Consider the following 12,610-nt stretch of genomic DNA (forward strand, 5'->3'; position numbering starts at 1 on the left):
CAGCCATGGCAGGACCCCCTTAGGGAAACCACTTCTGCCTCTGGACTTCCACAGAGGGAAGAGATGGTCAAAACCAAAGATATTCTGGCAGTTAATTAAAGGTGGAGGATGGCAGGAGGATGGACTTATGCTGGCTAAAGGGCTCCATGCTTTGCAAAGGGACAAAAGGCAAGAAGCCGCACTCTGGCGGGGCCGCTCCTGGGTTCCCAGGCCCAGCTCACCTGGCACGTGCACCGGGTGCAGGGTTCATCATCCAAGGTGAACACCTGGCCGTTCGCCACCTTCCTTCCCTCGTAGTTGCAGTCTGTGGAGGCAGAGGAGACAGGAGCCCATGAAAGCCGAGGCCTGGCCGGGAGCCTGGCACGTGGGGCAGCTGGTCCCACTCACCTCGGCACACAGGGCAGCACTCCCCGTCAGGGTGGAAAGGGTAGGTACAGGTGATGGGGCAGTCCACGGGGGAACAGGCCACTGAGCCCAGCTGCAGGACACAGAAAATACACAAGGCCCTCGGTTCAGGACAGCTGACAAGACACTCAGGAAGACGCCGCTCCTATAGCCACTGAGTGCCCATCAGAACAATCAACATTGTGGGAGGAGTCCATGGTGGGGCAGTGGGCGCCTTTTCTCTGTTGGGGTCCATCTTCCCACTAGAATTCAAGCCCCTCGAAGGTAAGAACATGGCCTTGTCCACGGACGGCATCTGTTAACGGGTGCCTGTTGCGTGAACTGCCCAGAAAAGATAAGCACCAAAACCCGAGAGAGAAAGATCCAGGGGCCAAAGTTCCCCAAGGCCCGAGGCTGAGAACAACTAGGGCCTACGTGCAGTGGGTCACTCAGGGTAAGTAGCCCAGGGCTGTTTACATGTACAGGGCTGTTTACCCTGAGTTTCTCAATCTTTCTGCAGACCATGTCCCTTGTCACGCAAGCACTCTGCTGAGGCTCACTGATCACCAAAGAAATACCACATCTGCACCCACGCCAGCAAAGCAGCATCAACCCGCATTCAGAGCGTCAGCATGATAAGCATGAAGAATTTTTTTACCGGGTGCGGTGGTTCACACCTGTAATCCCAACATTTTGGGAGGCTGAGGCAGGAGGATCATTTGAGGTCAGGAGTTCTAGACCAGCCTGGCCAACATGGCAAAACTCCGACTCTACTAAAAGTATAAAAATTAGCTGGGCGTGGTGGTGCACACCTGTAATCCCTGCTACTCAGGAGGCTGAGACAGGAGAATTGCTTGAACCTGGGAGGCGGAGGTTGCAGTGAGCCAAGATTACGCCACTGCACTCCAGCCTGGCAACAGAGCAAGACTCTGTCTCAAAAAAATAAATAAATAAAAGAATTTTTTTTCATCCAGGCATAGTGGCTCACACCTATAATCCAGCACTTTGGGAAGCTGAGGTAGGAGGATCACTTGAGGCCAGGAATTCAAGACCAGCCTAGGCAACAGAGCAAGATCCTGTCTCAGTATTTTCTTATGTAAAATTTTTTTTAAATACATTTTTAAAAAAGAAAAAAAAAAACTTTTTGGCTGGGTGCAGTGGCTCACGCCCGTAATCCCAAAACCTTGGGAGGCCAAGGTGGGAGGATTGCCTGAGCCCAGAAGTTCCATACCAGCCTGAGCAATACAACACAACCCCATCTCTATGAAAAGAATTTTTTAATTAGCCAGGTGTGGTGGTAATCCCAGCTGGGTGTGATCCCACCTACTTGGGAGGCTGACATAGGAGGATCGCTTGAGCCCAGGAGGTCAAGGTTGCAGTGAGCCAAGATCATGCTACTGCACTTCAACCTGGGTGACAGAGCAACACCCTGTCTCAAAAAAAAAAAAAATTATTTTTCATTTTCCAAAAACTAAATGATACTATGGGACATGCTTTTTCAGACTGAGAGGCAGTATGACCCAGGAGAATAAATGTGCATCTCGGAATCACAATACTAGGGTTCCATTCTCAGTACTTTGATTAACTAGTTACAGGATCTTAAGCAAAGACTCTCTCTTTGCCTTGGTTTTCTCATCCAGAAGAATGAGATGATAAATTCTTGAATGGATTAGCTGAGTGCATGCCTATGAAGGGCCTGGCACACAGCAAGAGCTGGATCACATGAGTCTACTGAAAAGGTTCCAGTACTGGGTTCTGGGTTTGTGCACTTCACCTCCACCCTCATCAAGAATCCCTAAGACTCTCCCTAGGGGGTAACCCAGAAGCAGAGGACTTTGCCAGCTAGGTTTAAAAATATTTCTCTGGGCTGGACATGGTGGCTCATGCCTGTAATCCCAACACTTTGGGAGGCTAAGGTGGGCGGATCACCTGAGGTCAGGAGTTCGGGAACAGCCTGGCCAACATGGCGAAATCCCGTCTCTACCAAAAATACAAAAATTAGCCAGGCGTGGTAGTGCATGCCTGTAGTCCCAGCTACTTGGGAGGCTGACACAGGAGAATCGCTTGAACCCGGGAGGCGGAAGTTGCAGTGAGCCAAGATCACACCATTGCACTCCAACCTGGGAGCCTGGGTGACAGACCAAGGCTCCATCTCAAAAACAAACAAAAAAAATTTCTCTGGCCCTGTCTAAAGGGTCACCCTGGGCAGGACTGGAGGGAGCTGACTTCCACCATGAACCAGAAGCATCCCTTGTCTTGGAAGTCTCTGGATTTTGCCTCTGGGATTCAGGAGCTGATGTCAGTTGTGGGGGAGTTTCCAGAGGCGGGGGTCAGATCTGGGTGGTCCATACCAGGCAGATGCAGCTCAGACATGGGTCCAGCACGGACGGGAAGGTCTCGTTGTTATAGAAGATTCTGCCTGTGTAGGTACAGCCTGCCAGAGAGAGCACGCGCTGAGCACCAGCTGGGAGTGGCCAGGGACCAGGCTCCCCGCCAGGGCCAAGGTCAGAGGCTTATCTGGATGGCAAAGGGGAGGCCATGTGCCTCCCCAGGCAGTCACCCTGGGAGTTAGGGAAGGGACAAAACACCTGTCTGGATTGTCTGAATCGAGTATTGACTTTTTTCCCACTGGATTCAGCAAAAGGATCAAGTGTCTTGGCCTCAGTGTCCTCACCCTGAAGAGTGGGGAGATTCGTCCTCTACCTCCTCACCAGGGGGGATCAGGCAGAAAGACTGGGAAATATGAGGTGTGTGTGAGGCCCCACAGCATCTTCCCAACCTCCTCTCTGCCCTCCAAACTCAGTCAAATCACCAACCCCACCTGTCCAGAACATTCCCCAACACCACTCCCCTCTCTGATTCCTGACAGCCCCAGAAGCCTGATGTGAGTGACGCCACCTTGGATGATACTATCACATACTGCTGAGTGTAAAAGCTGGTGATGAGACAGTAGGGGAAGCTTTAAAAAAATAAATAAATAAATATATGTATATAAATATATATATATATATAAAATGTACATCTACTAAATGTGTGTGAGCAACACAAAAAGAGACTAAAAGGACATAAACACAAATTTAACAGTAGTAATAGGTCCTTGTTAATATTTTTTATTTTTGCTTTCTGTACTTTTTTTCTAAATTTTCTATAATGGAGCTGGGTGCATTGGCTCATGCCTGTAATCCCAGCACTTTGGGAGGCCAAGGCAGGCAGATCACCTGAGGTCAGGAGATCGAGACCAGCCTGGCCAACATGGTGAAACCCCGTCTCTACTAAAAATACAAAAATTAGCCAGGCATGGTGGTGGGCACCTGTGATCCCAGCTACTCGGAAGCCTGAGGCAGGAGAATTGCTTGAACCCGGGAGGTGGAGGTTGCAGTGAGCTGAGATCGTGCCACTGCACTCCAGCCTGGGTGAGAGAGCAAGGCTGTCTCAAAAAAATAAAATAAGATAAATTTTCTATAATAAAACATTATTTCTGAAATCATGGAAGAGGTAAAAATGACTATTAAAAGGCAAAAATGACTATTAAAACTTCTCTTCTCCTGCTGTTCTCCAATTGTCTCACAGGTGCAGCTCCTGTACCACCCACCTGCACTGTAAGCCCTGCGTGTCTTCAGATCTGCCTAGAGCACTCAGAGGGGGCCTGACTTGGGTAAACTGTTCTACCTCAGTTTCCTTATCTGTGCAATGGGGTTGTCCCTTGGGGTTGTTAGGACAACATAAGATGAAGGTTGTATAGGGCTTAGCGCAAAGGAACCCGATGCCTGAGATGCCCTGCCCTGGGGGCTTGGGGCGGAGGCAGGGGATTACCTGCTGAACAGTCTGGGCAGCACTGTCCAGGGATCCGGATCGGGTGAGGGCAGGAGTCCACACAGTCTGTCCTCTTGCAGCTCACCGAGCCATCTGCCTGGAGGAAGGAGGAACTTCACCAAGACCCCACCGGTGACACCAGCCCCTGCCTCCCCACCCTGCAAAAGAAACAGCAATGCTGCAAACTGGCCAAGGCTTGCCCCAAAAGGCAACATAATGAGGCTGGAAAATGGCAGGTCTCCCCTAAAGAGGACCGGCTCCTTGAGAAAGGCCATGTGAGCCTTCCAGGAAGTTTATGCATCTTTAAGGAGAAGGAAGGTCAGGGCTGGGATTCTGGTCTCCTCGGCTTCCTGTAGCAGCCAAAGGCTACACCGTCACCCCCATCCAAATCCTTTCTCAGCTTTTCCCTGGAACCCTGGCTCACCAGGAACCTACAGAGTACCATAAAACCCTATTTTTAGAAAAAACAGTGCCACCAGAAGTGTCTATTTCAGAGAGCCAAAGTGCCATACAAGGTTTCTCTTTTTTTTTTTTTTTTTTAAGACGGAGTCTCACTCTATTGCCCAGGCTGGAGTGCAATGGCGCAATCTTGGCTCACTGCAACCTCCACCTCCCGAGTTTAAATGGTTCTCCTGCCTCAGCCTCCTGAGTAGCTGGGATTACAAGCATGTGCCACCATGCCAGGCTAATTTTGGTATATTTAGTAGAGAGGGGTTTCACCACGTTGGTCAGGCTGGTCTTGAACTCCTGACCTCAGATGATCCACCCGCCTTGGCCTCCCAAAGTGCTGGGATTACAGGTGTGAGCCACCGCACCCGGCCTCTTTTTCTTTAAAAAAAAAAAAAACACAAAAGCAATCTGACAGTTTGAACCTTTTGTATCACTCTCTTGGTGACTGATTATGGGTGGCCAAAATCTGTCATAAAGGAGAAGACAGCACAGGAAGGACTTTCCTCCCAACTCTAATTTCAATGAGATGTGTTCGGCTTACAGCTTTTTAACAAACGGCTCATCGAAGGCACTAGAAGGCTGGGCTTCTCCCACATGAAAGTGCACACAAATGACCTGGAGGTTAAAATGCAGTTTGTGAGAGCAGAGGTGTGGGCAGGGCCTCGAAAGGCTGCACATCTAACCAGGGCTCCCAACGCAGGTGCAAGGGACCTCATTTTGAGAAATAAACCTCTAAAAGACTCAAAGCTCTTAAAGTAGAAAGGAAAGCCAGCATGTATTAGACTGGTGCAAAAGTAATTGCGGTTTCTGCCATTATAAGTAATGGTAAAAAACTGCAATTACTAGTATTTCAATAATGAGCTAAAACAATTGTATTTCTGGGTGGATAGCTGTGTTTACATTGTTGTTGATCTGACTCAAACTCATGCACCTCCTTACCCATTTCTGAAATGGCGAGGTCACATGTTTTGTAGTCATGAAGAAAACATTGCAATTTCACAGAAACAGCCTGAACAACTGGGTCTCAGGCTACCCCACTCCCTCAGTTATCCATGCCTGGGGAAAACCTATGAAGATTCCTAATTCTTACTCATCATGCCGGCAGCTCCCTGCACATGCACAGTGTGTTACACACATTTTTTTTTTTTTTTTTTTTTTTTGAAACAGGGTCTTTCTCTTCTGCCCAGGCTGGAATGCAGTGATGTGATCACGGCTCACTGCAGCCTCGACCTCCTGGATCAGCCTCAGGAGCTGAGGAAGCGATCCTCCCACCTTAGCCTCCCAAGTAGCTGGGACCACAGGGGCATGCCACTACATGCAGCTAATTTTTGTATTTTTTTGTAGAGACAGGGTCTCACCATGTTGCCCAGGCTGGTCTCAAATTCCTGGGCTCAAGCAATCTTCCCACCTCAGCTATGTTGGGATTATAGGCGTGAACCACCACTCTTGGCCATACACACTTTTTTTTTTTTTTTTTCTTTTCGAGATGGAGTCTTGCTTTGTTGCCCAGGCTGGGGTGCAGTGAAGCGATCTCAGCTCACTGCAACCTCTTCTTCCCGGGTTCAAACAATTCTCCTGCCTCAGCCTCCCAAGTAGCTGGGACTACAAGCACCCGCCACCACGCTCGGCTAATATTTTATATTTTTAGTAGAGACAGGGTTTCAGCGTGTTAGCCAGGATGGTCCCAATCTCCTGACCTTGTGATCTGCCCACCTCAGCCTCCCAAAGTGCTGGGATTACAGGCGTGAGCCACCGCGCCTGGCCAACCATACACACTTCTTAAGGCTAACTGCCAAGCACCATTGTCCTCACACATCTACTGAGAGCAGGATAAACTCGGTCCAACCCTTTTTGTGAAAGTGGAACTTGACAGCACCGGAGGGAGACTGTGGCCAGCCTGAGGCCAGCCTCCGGAGAGGCCAGGACACTTGTCTCCTCTGGGTGAGGCGGGGCAGCCAGGTAAAGCAGCTGAAGGCGAGCAGGTTGTCATTCACCTGGCAGATGCATAACTCACAGGGGTCACCAGGCGACCAGATCTGTCCAATCGGAAACTCTACCCCATTGTCATCGAGAGAGCAGCCTGGATGAGGACAATGGCAGAGAAAAAGACAGTGGGCACAAGACCTAGAATACAACAGCAGCAAGGACAGACGCCTCATGCACACACACACAGACATCAATATCACACACGGACACACAAACTTACACACACTCAAATGCACACTTACACACAGATACAATTCACACAGACACACAAACATACACTCATACAAATGCACACTTAAATACACATGTACACACAGATACCATTCATACACAAACACAGAGACACACACATACTGATACAAATGTACATTTGCATACACACACAGATACAACACAGACACACATGCACACAGACACACACATATTCATACAAATGCACGTTTACACACACACACAGATACAACTCACACAGAGACACATACACTCATACAAGTACACTTACATACACATACATATGCTCAGACACACACACACAGATGCTAACACAGAGAGACACAAACTTACACACAGACAAACTCAGAATCATACTTACATGCACATACACATATACAGACACAACAAACACAAACATGCATGCTCACACAGGCACACACAAAAACACAAAAACAGACACATACAAACATACATACCACAGAGACACACTCATACCACACAAAACAGACACATGCTCATACACAAAGACACACGTACACAGACCCCCACACACAGATACCATTAACACACTGACACACACACACAGAAAACTACTCAGAAACACAGAAACACACAAACACACAGGCACACACTAAGACATACTACACAAAACACAGATATGCACTCGTATACAGGCAAAGACACATGTACATAAATTTACACACATTCATACAAATGCACACATACACATACACGCTCAGACACACTACTCACACAGACACATACATACACTTACATGCACACACACATATGCAGACACAACAGACACAAACATGCATGCTCACACAGGCACACACAAAAACACAGACACATACACACACACCCCCCCACAGAGAGACACATAGACATACTACACAAAACACAGACACACACTCATATACATAAATACAAAGACACACATATGCAGGTACATTAACACACTAACAGATAACCACTCACAAACTCAGAGACACACAAACTTACACACAGGCACACACTCAGACACACTACACAAAACAGACTCACACTCATACACATGCAAAGACACACACACAAACAACACACACACCAGCAGTCTCAGCAGCAGGTGAAGCTCAGCCTCTCTCCCCAGCATCCATGCCCTGTGTCAGGGCAGCCCTGGACCAGCTCACCTGTCGCGGGTGTGGGCTCCTGGCAGGTGAAGCAGCACTGCCCAGGGCCCAGCCGCCACTCTTCTCGGGGGCAGGCCAGCTCAGGGCAGGGCATGAAGGAGCACTCCACCTCCCCATTCTGGAAGAGAGCCCAGGCACAGAATGATGAGGGCAGTGCCCCGCCTGGGGACCATGGAGAGCTAGAGGAGGCCGGCAGGCTGCCATCACCCTCCCAGCTACTCAAGTGAAACTGACAAAGAAATCTCCAAGGAGCACAACAGTGGGGTGGGGGGAACCAGGAGTCCTTCAGTGGGGGCTGGATGTGAGCCCAGGAGGGCATCCTGGGAATAGGCACGACCTCCACCATCTCTCACCCTCCCACTTCCATCCAGGCTCCCTACTGCCTAAACCATTTGGCAGCTTCACTGAGTGCAAAGCCCTCAATGCAGCTGGTGGAGCCCTTCAGGACTGAGTCAGGGGCAGAGGCTGTCAGTGCGCACCCAGGTCCTGTCTCCGAAGTACTGCCAGTGGATGACGGCAGCTGTGTCCTCCAGAGATGCCTGGATGGTCACCGCCCCCACTCCCTGGGGAGCAGAGAGAGTCTTTACAACTGACTGGCCCTGAGGTGCAAGAGCCTTGCTCCCCAGCACGGTCCACTGCCCAGAGCTTCCCAGGGATCAGTGTGAGACCACACCTTCACCCTGCTTCCTCTCCTGCCCCACCCTTCTTCCTTCGCCAGTTTCTCCTGAGAATACTCCCTCGGTAAGTCGCCTGCACTGGCCCTGCTTCTAGGCAACACAACCCAAGATGCAACCCCTACCTGCAGCCTTGCCGCCTGCCTGACCCTCTCCATGCTCCAGCCAGAATGGCCATCTCCAATCCTCCACCCTCTGCTGGGTACAGCAACCTCAGCTCCCCGCCTGATGAGTCCCTACCACCCTCCAGGCCTCTACTTAACATCCCGCCTTCCAAAAAGGCATCAGGAGCCCTGGGCACTCAGCCATCAACCCACCTAGGCAGTGGGCTTCCAGACCAAGGGGACTGGGGTTTCCTTGTGCTTAGCTGTGTCCCCAGCACACAGTAGGTGCTCTGTGAATAGCAGTGCTGAAAGATGAAGTTCAAAGAGACTGTGGGAAGGCCTGGGGGATCACTGTAGTGCCTTTGCTTCCTCAGTTTCCATGTTGCTGTATGGGCAACTCATGTTCTCCTAGTCATGTCAACCTGAGTAAAGTGTTGTGCCTCGCTCCCCTCCCCATCAATTCCACAGGCTTCGGGACACTCAGCCACCATACCTGGCAGACACAGGTGGTACACTCATCACCACCCCCACTGAACACAGCCCCGTCTGCATACCACCGGCCGTGGAAATAGCATCTCACTGCAGAGGAGAAAGGGAGAAGCAGCTCAAGGTCTTTGGGCAGAGGCAGCTAAAGAAAAGGGGGAACAAATGGGTGGGGAGCCCCGGGGCACTTAACACACACCCATGACACTCCACAGCATGCTCCGTGCCCAGGAACCCAAAGCACTTCTCCCCCTCCCAACCCCAGAAACAAAACAAGTCATGCCGACAAAGGGCTGGGTGTGGCAGTTCACGTCTGTAATCCCAACATTCTGGGAGGTCGAGGTGGGAGGATCTCTTGCACCCAGGAGTTCGAGACCAGTCTGGTCAACACAGCGAGACCCCATCTCTACAAAAACTTTAAAAAATTAGCTGAGTGAAGCAGTGCGTGCCTGTTGTCCTAGCTAATCAGGAGGCTGAGGCAGGAGGATGGCTTGAAACCAGGGGTTGAGGTTATAATGATTGCACCACTCTACTGCAGCCTGATCGACAGAGCAAGACCCCATCTTAACAACAACAAAAAATCTGACAAAGAATGAATCACATGTAAGACGAGGTCCTTAACCAAAAAGGCAGGGGAAGCCCGAAATAACTAAAGAGTAACAGAAAAAAAGAAATAAAGAGACTGTCCAACACCTAAGACAAAGGTGCCACCTTAGACAAATGATGCTACCACCCCCTGGAGGCTGTGAGAATTTGGGGAGGGCCTTTGATTTGAAGATCCACTCCAGTGAAAAAACAGCCTTAGAAACTGCCCAGGCCCACCTGCCGCTAGTCAGACTGCCCTGGGCTCAAATCCTAGCTACACAACTCATCAGGGAATGACTTTGGGCAAGACACTTAAAGCTCTCTAAGCCTCAGTTTTCTCATCTGTACAATGGGACCAATGAGGGTTCTTACCTCATAGAGACTACATTGACTATGCAAAAGTAAGTCAATTAAAAATAATGTAACATTTAAACATTAAGAAAAAAAAACACTTAAAAAGAACACCAGCTTTGAAATCAGGTAGACTTGAATTCAAGTTCTGCTCCATTACTCAATGGTTGTGTGTCTTTAGGCAGTGACTTGAACTTTCCAAGCCTCAGTTTTCCCATCTATAAAATGGGGCGATAAATAGTACTGCCTTACAGTGGTGACACAAGGGTTCCATGAGATGGAGTTCTGGCAAGTGCCCCACACAGCAAGGGGCACAGGGTCAGCAGGGAACATCCATGACAGCGATGATGCCATCCCAGGAAAGAAAACTTTGTTTTTAACAAAGGACCAACTCATTAGTGGCTAAGGAGAGACCCCTCCCTGCCCTGGGACAGAGCAACGACAAGGGTGGACTGAAACCCAGTCCTGCCTGAGCTGAAGGTGCCTCCTAAGGCAGGGGAAAGCTGGGCTGTGAGCACAGTCTAGCATCAAACTGCTGTGCATATAAGAAGTGCACAATAAAAACAGGCACTTTGAAATGCTTCACTTGATCTGAGTTTATAAAGCAGAAAGCAATCTCTTCCCTCACTCCTCCACTCACCCCACCCCATCACATACTCAAAAGACATCCTCCCCCGCACACACAAAGAAGCAAAATGTAAAACCGAGCTCGGGGGCTCACGCCTGTCATCCCAGCACTTTGGGAGGCCGAGGCAGGTGGATCACCTGACGTCAGGAGTTTGAGACCAGCCTGGCCAACATGATGAAACCCCATCTCTACTAAAAATACAAAAATTAGCCCGGTGTGGCAGCAGGTGCCTGTAATCCCAGCTACGTGCTACTCCAGAGGCTCAGGGAGGAGAATCACTTGAACCTGGGAGGCAGGGTTGCGGTGAGCTAAGATCATGCCACTGCACTCCAGCCTGGAAAGCAAGTCCCCTCTCAAAAAAGAAAAAAAAAAAAAAAGAAGCAAAATGCAAAACTGGGCTTGGGGGCTCATGCCTGTCATCCCAGCACTTTGAGAGGCTGAAGCAGGAGGACCACTTGAGGCTCAAAACCAGCCTGGGCAACATAGTGAGGTCTACAAAAAACTAAAAAAAAAAAAAGCAAAATGCTCCAAGAGTGTCACTTACCTGGAACACAAGTACAGCAATCCGACTGTGGGGGGGTCTGACAGGGGCCGGGGGGACACTCGGGAGAGATGCAGGACACGTTTCCAGCCTGAGGAGGAGGCAAGAGATGAGATGGCACTGGGGGTGCGGGTGTGGAACAGGGCTCATTCCCCACCTCACACCAGGCCCTTCGAACAGGAAAGCTGCCTAAAGGAGGCCACAAGAAACCTTTAAATGCTGCCGTGTCACAGGGACAAATTCCCAGTGTTTATGATGCTGATATGGTTTGGCTGTGTCCCCACCCAAATCTTATCGTGAACTGTAGCTCCCATAATTCTCACGTTGAATTGAACTGAATCATGGGGGCAGTTTCCCCCATACTGTTCTTATGGTAGTGAATAAGTCTCAGGAGATCTGATGGTTTTATGAGGGGTTTCCCCTTTCTCTCGGTTCTCATTCTCTCTTGCCTTCTGCCATGTAAGATGTACCTTTCACCTTCCACCATGATTGTGAGGCCTCCCCAGCCACACAGAACTGAGTTCATTAAACCGCTTTTTCTTTATAAATTACCCAGTCTCAGGTGTGTCTTTATCAACAGTGTGAAAATGGACTAATACATATGGTGTGGTTAGAACACCTCCATGCCATAACACACCATTCCAGAAAAAAGGTCAGGGCAGCCCAGCAGGCAGAGCATGCTCCCTTCCTTACGCAAATGTGCCTGGGAGCTCTGGAAGGTGCTGGGGAGCAGAGAACAGAGCTGACTCCTGCAGGGAAGGAGACCCCCACACACCTTCCCATCATCTGAGTTTTGAATCAGGTGGCTCATATTGGCTAGTCAAATAATTAAATTTCAATATAAATGTTTTAAATTTGACATTGAGACCAAAGAGCCCCCAGTTTTGGAGTCAGCCACACCTGAGTTCCAACATCTGCTCCTTCCCTATAAAGACTTTGGGCCAAGTACATCACATCTCTGAGCCCCGGTCTCCCCATCTAAGAAATAGGCTGGAATTGGCGTGTCTCTCAGGGGTTTCCAAAGATTACGTGAAATGAGATCATGCATGAAAGCACTTGGGGCTGTGTGCAGTGGCTCACGCCTGTAATCCCAGCACTTTGCAAGGCCGAAACAAGAGAACTGCTTGAGCCCAGGAGTTTGAAACCAGCCTGGCAACATAGGGAGACCCTGTCTCTACAACAAAAATAAAAACAAATTAGCTGGGGTGGTGGCATACGCCTGTGGTCCC

General features: G+C 49.6%; 1 protein-coding gene across 11 annotated transcripts in view; it reads right to left on the reverse strand.

Annotated features, from left to right (window-relative positions):
* VWCE (von Willebrand factor C and EGF domains) overlaps positions 1–12,610 on the reverse strand; it is a 37,703-nt gene that overhangs the window by 6,429 nt on the left and 18,664 nt on the right. For 7 of the 11 annotated variants that reach the window (XM_063641789.1, XM_063641791.1, XM_063641800.1 and 4 more), the window contains 8 exons: positions 11,385–11,472; positions 9,287–9,372; positions 8,016–8,133; positions 6,642–6,727; positions 4,198–4,294; positions 2,736–2,818; positions 388–478; positions 222–304 (listed from right to left, as the gene is read on the reverse strand). In XM_063641789.1, the coding sequence (XP_063497859.1) occupies positions 222–304; positions 388–478; positions 2,736–2,818; positions 4,198–4,294; positions 6,642–6,727; positions 8,016–8,133; positions 9,287–9,372; positions 11,385–11,472 (732 nt within the window). The remainder of the gene's footprint in view (positions 1–221; positions 305–387; positions 479–2,735; positions 2,819–4,197; positions 4,295–6,641; positions 6,728–8,015; positions 8,134–9,286; positions 9,373–11,384; positions 11,473–12,610) is intronic. The other 4 variants (XM_063641798.1, XM_063641795.1, XM_063641797.1 and 1 more) reach the window with 2 other exon arrangements.

Source organism: Symphalangus syndactylus, chromosome 1 (assembly GCF_028878055.3).
Source record: "Symphalangus syndactylus isolate Jambi chromosome 1, NHGRI_mSymSyn1-v2.1_pri, whole genome shotgun sequence".
Classification (NCBI taxonomy): Eukaryota; Metazoa; Chordata; class Mammalia; order Primates; family Hylobatidae; genus Symphalangus; species Symphalangus syndactylus.